This window comes from Phragmites australis, chromosome 3 (genome assembly GCF_958298935.1).
Source record: "Phragmites australis chromosome 3, lpPhrAust1.1, whole genome shotgun sequence".
Classification (NCBI taxonomy): domain Eukaryota; kingdom Viridiplantae; phylum Streptophyta; class Magnoliopsida; order Poales; family Poaceae; genus Phragmites; species Phragmites australis.
Genome location: NC_084923.1, coordinates 9,969,284 through 9,977,071, shown reverse-complemented (window position 1 = coordinate 9,977,071; position 7,788 = coordinate 9,969,284). Strand labels below are relative to the sequence as shown.

Here is a 7,788-nt window from a genome sequence, read left to right as displayed (position 1 = left end):
TTCTCTACAGGCAACCATTCTTATTCGAGGAACCGCGGCACGGAGACCCTTGCAGCGGCGCTTCGGCCCGGCACGGCTGCCTCGGCACGGTTATCGTACGGGCTTGTTGCGAGCGCCGGCACGGGCACGTGGAGTATGGGCCGCCCCAGCTGTCACGAGCACAGGTGCTTTTGGGTTTCGGGGTGCGGCGTGCGTGGCCTGGAACTCCGGGAGCAGCGCGAAGGGAGACACGTCTACTCTTACAGCCGCGCGTATATACCTTGATTAATTAATCAGTGGAATCACCATACCGTATGGCTTATTTTGCCCTGTCTTCGTCTAGTACAGTAGTAGTTGACCATTGGACCAACACGAAGAAGGACAAATCACCCCTTGCACGATGATGCACCCGTTCGCCTCTATAGTCACGAGAAGATTAGAGAAAATTCTAGACCTTAACCCGCGGTGTTCCTAAACCTTCTTGTTAATAGTATACGATCATCGACGTACATCAATTTCATTTTTTACCCAAAAAAGGTAATGTCAACGTGTCATCCGTACCTACAACTTACCACAAACGACAATGTTAAAAGTGAATGGATTAAGTATTACGGCAATCACGTGTGCGATTCCCAGTTACTTGGCGATTAACGCAACACGAAGGCGAATCCCATGGATAAACGGAAAGAACAAAACGATCCCCTCCCCTACGTCTTCATTCCCCCTGCCCTTCCCCTTCCATTTCCCGATCCCGTCACGCCACGTCGCCTGAAAACCACGCCCTGCCCCTCGTCTCATCGTCTTCGCCCTCGTGCGATTTCCCCAACCCGACGCCGCGGCGCAGCAGTCCACCGCAAGTCACCTCCTCGCGCGAAGCCTTCTCCCCGCGCACGCCCCTCCCGCAACCCCGGCGACAATCGCGCTTGCGCCCGGCGATCGCCGGCGCTCCCCAGGTCGGTGGACTCTCTCTCCCCCCACCTCTCTCTATACGCGTGCATTTTATGTTATTTTTTGCGATTTTTTCGATAGATTTGCCAAACTAGTTTGATTTGGTTGCGATAGTTAGCGTTAGTCGGCGGATAACTTTGGTAGTTGAATGGGTCATGTGTTGCGTGGTGGTCTAGACGCTGGTGGGGTGGGTAAGGATTTCGCTGGAAGTTAGCTCAACCTGTTGATTAGCTGCTGAACTTTAGGTGCAGGACACCGAATTGCTTTCCGTGGAGTTGATCGATTAATTCATCAATGCAAATGAATTTTAAGGAGTGCTTAGGTTCGGCAGCATATTGTTGCTGCTTGGAGTAGGAGACGTTAACCCAGTAGGTAATTAGTGCTTGACGTAGGAAACATCATATGTTTCGAACTGATTGCTGCTCGAATGTTCACTTTGGCTGTAATGGCTTTCAACTGTACTTGCTTAAGCTTGTTCAGGACTCGGTTTTTTTTTACTTCACTTATGTTCCTAAATGCAATGCCTATCCGTTGTGCAGCATTTGTTTAGTTAATTGATTTTGTCATACTTTTGAGTTTTGAAGGAACACCCATTTCATTGTTTCACTGGAAAACTGTGGTATGCAAAATGTGAATCATTTAGTTTTGCTGATAGGTGTGTACGTGTGGCATGGCTAGGGTGTTGTCAATTGGCCCTGGCTTCTGTTTTCATGAATGATGTCCTTCCTTTCGAAGGACACAAATGCGCAAAGAAGATTTAAGTGGCCGTGGGGGAGCGAATCTCCGTTATCAGCACAACTGCTTGTTGATATTCCACCCGAAATAGAGTTGTCAGACTACCGAAGATTGCCAAGTTCTGGAAGTGAGAGCCCATCTGGACTTCTCCAAGGTGAAGGCTTCAAGCAAGATCCGATTCCTGACTTGGATATTTTCTTTGAAAGGCTATATGAATATTTCTGCGCAAAAGGGCTTAGGTGTATCATAACCAAATGGATAATCGAGATTCTAAATGTACTTTTTATGGTATGTTGTATTGGGTTCTTCTTCTTATTTGTTGATTGGAATGCCCTTGGCCATTTGAAATGTGGTGTGGAGGCACTTGAATCCGGGGAGAAACCTTGTGATCTGAAAAAGGTCATTAAACATGATCCTCTATTTCCCTTCACATTACCTAAAATGATAACTGTTGGATCAATGGTTATATTGACAACCTATGGACTTACCAACTTCGTCAAGTTCTTTGTACAGTTAAGAAGTACACTGATTGTTCGTCAGTTCTACTATGACAGGTAATTATTCAGCTTATGTATTTTTCTGCTTAAGTGTTTTTCTTTTTAGCTCAGAACAATCAGTGACTATCCATATTCTGTTTACCTTGGCATAGCCTTAAGGTCACAGATCTCGAGATCCAAACAATATCATGGCCCAGAATAGTCGAGAAGGTTGTCCTGCTGCAGAAGTCTCAAAAACTTTGTGTTGTTAGGGATCTCTCAGAGCATGATATTATCATGAGAATAATGAGGAAAGAAAATTATTTGATTGGGATGGTCAATAAAGGCATTCTTTCTTTTCCTATTCATTCTTGGGTACCTGGAGCTGGTCCAACTGTCAGATCTCATGCGCATGACAGGAGAAACTATCTGATACTTCCAAAGGCCCTTGAATGGACCTTAAATTGGTGCATCTTCCAAAGTATGTTTGATAGGTAAGGAAGTCTGTAGCTCGTCTGTAACTACTTACTAGTAATAGATCTGTTCTGCCATAGCTGGCTAAAATACTTTAATATCCAAATGATCAAGCTATGTGTCTGTTTCTACATGGTACTCTTTCTTTTGCTCGAAGCCCAGGGCAAATAGGCCCTTAAGCAGGCCGTGTAAGCCATTAAGCAGTTGCGGCACATAGCTGCATGAGCACACTGAAATAAGCCAGCTATACTGTCAGTACCAATCTTTATCATCCCCCTTTTCTTTTAGGTAATATTGGAGCCACATTGTATAAAACAGAACCATCGACATGACAATACATATTAGTACAATGCTTATCGATTGATAAATATATAGCGCAGCCTGTACTTCTAATTTTCTAGGTGACCAGATTTATTGCCTCATATTCGTTCTGTTAGCTTAAATAGTCAATGCATATAGAACAAATCATCTATAATGGAACCCCACTTCCTCACATCTGTCTGAATCTCGTCCAACAGATCATGTGAGGGACTGAGGGTTTACATGTTAGCACCTAAAGACCACCCCTACATCCATTGTGTACACTATACATTGAAGCTTTCTAGCAAAAATTCATATATTGCTTTTGGATGGTTCCAATCTATTGGTTTACTATTTGTTTCTTATTTTTCTAGAGTTTGATTCTCATTTTAAAAAATGTACTGAATATTCATTCCCTCTTTTCAGTAATTTTTGTGTGCGGAAAGAGTTTTTGACAAGCCCAGCTGTGTTGAAAAAGCGACTTGTATTTGTGGGCGTTGCAATGCTTATTCTGTCACCCTGCCTTGCGATCTTTCCATTGGTGTATGTCATTCTAAGACATGCTGAAGAAATTTATAATCACCCCAGTACAGCCTCATCTAGACGGTGGTCAAACTTATCGAGGTGGATTTTTAGGGAGTACAATGAGGTAGCTTCTCCTGCAGAACTATTATTTTTCCTGTCTTTATCTGCAACAAATCTTTGCCCTCTCCAGCTTCCCTTACTTTCTTAACGTTTGTACCAACCATCTATCTCATATTATCTGCCAGCACTGTTTGCCCGTTGAGGCCTACAGATGCTATGCAATCAGCCTTATTCCTAATTTAAAACTCAAATGATTACAACAATTCCAGGTCAATCATTTCTTCAGACATAGAATGAACAACAGTGCTTTGCATTCTTTGAATTACTTGAAGCAGTTTCCAACCCCACTGGTTTCTATCATGGCAAAATTTGTATCTTTTGTTTCTGGTGGCTTGGCTGGTGCCCTAATAATCATTGGATTTGTGGATGAATCCATTCTCGAGGGACATGTAAGTCCTCTATTCTGCCATGTTTCGTTTGGTATTACATGCATTTTATTCACCTTGTAAAATCTAAAGTGCGTTATTTTTGAAGATTTTTGGAAGAAATCTGTTCTGGTATACTATTGTTTTTGGAACAATAGCAGCTGTTAGTCGAAAAGTAGTGGCTGATGAACTTCAAGTAATTGACCCAGAAGGGACCATGTGCTTCGTTGTCCAGCACACACATTACATGCCAAAGCGGTGGCGTGGTAAAGAGAGCAGTGAACTGGTTCGAAGAGAATTTGAAACACTCTTTCAGGTAACTAGTGCAGCCCTAGTTTCTATTAAGTTGTATGCACCAACCAATTCACCCAAAAGCCTAAGCTGATTGGGAAAGGTGAGCAATTCACTTATACTTCAACACTCCCCCTCACGTGGAGGCTCCCACAGGCCTCGGATGTGTAAATAGGAGTCGGCTGCAATTTTTTGTTTAATTGCGTCCGCCAGGACTTAGAACTCGAGACCTGGCCCTGATACCATATTAAGTTGCAATACCTAACATATCATATTAAGTTACATGCACCAACCAATTCACCCAAAAGCCTAAGTTGATTGGGAAAGGTGGGAAATTCACTTATACTTCAATAATTTCATGTTGTTTAAGATAACAGAATTGGCTCGAGATTATGCATATGCTATATTTTACCAACTGGTCAAGATATCCAAATTTTCTGCATGCTGTATCATCTGCCTTTAGAATGTGATGGTTATAATCCATCCATTTTATTGGCATCCATCACCTTGTTATGCCATTCCCCAAATCTCAGCATTATTTTAAAGAAAAGGGTAATGCTGAACTCCTTTTCTGCTTCATAGAACTGGTGAATTAATAGGAGAATCTGAAAGTAGAACAATGATACCATATCATGTTGCCAAGAAGCTGATATTTTCTATTTCTTTTCATCTCTTTCAACCAGAGTGCTTTATCTAAAAGTTAGTTCGGCTCCATGCTAGTAACTATTTGAGATAGCTGTGTAGGTTCACAGGATTTAGGAAAAATGTTCTTCTTCCTGCTTAGATAGCATTAAAATCTAGGTTGATTTTACTTATGTTAACGTGCTCTGAGAATTGACTTGATCAATTGTGCATGCAGTATACCATAATAATGCTACTAGAAGAGATGGCCTCCATTTTCATCACTCCTTACTTGCTCATTTTTGAGGTACCAAAGGTAATGTTCTAAACTAGCTCAACAGCAATTTTATTGCAGGTCAAGTTCTACGACAGTTGTGAATCCTTTTATATCCACAGCGTGTTGATGACATTCTGCGCTTCATCTCAGACTTCACAGTTTATGTAGATGGAGTGGGAGATGTATGCAGGTTCTCTGCTGACGTTTCTTCAGATACATCCTTACTGCTTATTTTTGCTTGGGCCTTTACGACACTTAACATCATTATTTGTCTTTCTTTCAATAGTTTAAGCTTGTTTGACTTCAGAAGACATGGTAATAGAAACTATGGATCACCATCTGATGCACTTAAAAGCCTCAGGAGCTCCCAAGGGAAAATGGAGAAATCATTCTTAAGGTACATATTTCACGTACTCCCTATGTTCCTCAATAGTTATGTACTGTGGTTTATCATGAATTCATCATAAGTGCCATCAATAGATGATTAGATGGCTTGGTGTGCTTCAAGAGTTGTTCCTCTTAAGTTCTTGTCTTCAACTTGGATGTGGTAGTTGCAAATTTGTCTCTATCCACATGAACAATATGCTAATGCCTTAGTTTGTTGAGATAGTTTGTCCCTGTGAAATGTGTACCCATTTCCACCAATCAACATTAATAAGGGGGATTTGTTGGAAAATGTTGCTTAGAAAAACCTAAGTAGCCATTATTTTAACATTTAACTGGATTTGAGGTGGTAGTATATAACAGTGATTTTATCCTAAAATATGACCAAGATCACTTCCATTTTTGGCTGTTGTGTATTCTTCAATCACTGTTTCCTTCTTGTTGACACTTCATAGATGTAGTAGAGAAAGTAGGCACTGAGGAATTTTAGTACAAATCAAAAGATATTCCAAGCAAACACTATTTAACCCATTGTGTGCACTGGACACTTCCAGTCATGCTATGCATTTGGCTGCTGCCATACTTGCTAAAAGTAGAGAATTCGATTAGGGCACCTTTGCTCAGCCGGTCAACCTGCAGATTTTGGAGAATGGAGATATTGACATTGCAGTGACAGAAGCAACGGCATATGAGGTCTAATTGTATTACATGATTATTTTCAGTTTTCAGAGTGTCTATCCATCTTGGGGGCCAAATGCTGATGGCAAAAAATTGTTATCTAACCTCCAGAAGTTCAAGGAAAGGCAAATACGTCAAGAAGCTCTTGCACACTATCGAGCATTGGAAGCATCAGGCTTTGTTGCAAGCACTAGAGGTCAAAGGGATGATACCTTCCAGCAATTACTCTCAAGCGATATCCATAACCATGCTGAGGCCATCCCACCTGCTGTTTATAACTTGGATCCCTTGGGATTGCTTGACACAGATCAAAGAACCCATCCATATATTCTGGATTGGTATTATATGTGTCATCCACCACACTCAGCTAGAGCTGAGGCACCCGAACTCGAGCAAGCATTCCCTGAGACTGGTGTGAACACAAGTCCACCAGCAAGGGAAACATCTGAGTTGTACGAAAGAGTTCAAAGTCATTTGGGGGCATCAACATCAAGCGCTTTGTTCCAGAATGCTCCTGTAAAGCATCACGATACGGAAGAAAATACTAATAACCATTGGTGGGCTCATGCCCCTGCATATTCTACTGGTCCGCAAGGCAGTTTCCTGGAGCCTCCAGAATTTGGAAATCAGTACGTGACAGGCACTCATTCCGGTCATCACAGTGGCAGTCTATCAGAGGGAAGCGTGGATGAGCTAGAGCATAGCAATAGCAGAAGCATCAGCGGCTGGAGAAGCCCCCCAGCCTTGTCCAAGACAAGGTCTATGGACGACTCTGACATTGAGGAAGGGCTGAGCCTTCATTTCGCCGATGTCCATCAGAAGGATGAAGATGACAGACATGGTGTAGCTGATCATCATGACCCCACGCCAGCTGGCCTTCCAGTAAGAATAATACCTAGAAGCAGTGACCCTGTGTAGACTTTATAACTCGCTGGATTAGTTGATACTCGTGCACAGTTGTAATCCGTTGTGTGAACCACATCCGAAACAAAGGGCACGTCTCGCTCATAAACTGGCAAAACAGCCGCATATTCTTTGAGAACTCCATGAATGCCATCAAAAAAAGTTCCAATTCTCTATATGCCATTAAATTTTTTGATGTTCCTTGTATGCCATTCATTTAAATCTTTTGAAGTTCCTTTGTATGCATTCATTTAACTTTGTTTCATTTTCCGTCTGAATACACTGCATGGGGTACTGTTTGTAGGCGTAGGGTCTCAGTTTCTTTAAAAATTAGAATTTTTTTGTGCATGTGCTATAATCTATGTGCAAACTATTTTACCAAAAATCATGTGTACAATTTAAACTGAAATTCTAAAAAAAAACTATTTTTTATAACTTCTAATAATTATTACGACCTTAATAAAATTATAAAAATCTGAAAAAATAACTAATATTCTTAATATGTGATATATTAATTTTTAAAATTATTTCTAGACCTAGGTTACATGATAAAATGTGAGTTTCTTTATAATGTTTTATTTATATGTATTTTTATCATTGCATATAAAAATAGAGTATTACAAATGAACTCATTTTTTACCATATAATCTAGGATTGAAAATAATTAGTATATGAAATTAGTATATCATATAATAAGAATATTAATGATTTT

General features: G+C 40.9%; 1 protein-coding gene across 4 annotated transcripts; it reads left to right on the top strand.

The window, feature by feature from the left end:
- Positions 1–662: 662 nt before the first annotated feature.
- On the top strand, positions 663–7,264 carry LOC133912045 (autophagy-related protein 9-like). Of its 4 annotated transcripts, none has more exons than XM_062354587.1 (11): positions 663–932; positions 1,583–2,216; positions 2,312–2,632; positions 3,339–3,561; positions 3,767–3,946; positions 4,032–4,238; positions 5,073–5,150; positions 5,231–5,301; positions 5,398–5,508; positions 6,105–6,188; positions 6,285–6,424. In XM_062354587.1, the coding sequence occupies exons 2-10, from the start codon at positions 1,642–1,644 to the stop codon at positions 6,166–6,168; spliced, it is 1,830 nt and encodes a 609-aa protein (XP_062210571.1). In that variant the 5' UTR covers positions 663–932; positions 1,583–1,641; the 3' UTR covers positions 6,169–6,188; positions 6,285–6,424. The 4 variants fall into 4 exon arrangements, with proteins under 4 accessions (XP_062210571.1, XP_062210572.1, XP_062210570.1 ...); XM_062354588.1 differs by having other exon boundaries at positions 664–932; positions 6,135–6,188; XM_062354586.1 differs by lacking the exon at positions 6,105–6,188 and having other exon boundaries at positions 668–932; positions 1,606–2,216; positions 6,218–7,264.
- The last annotated feature ends 524 nt before the right edge of the window (positions 7,265–7,788 follow it).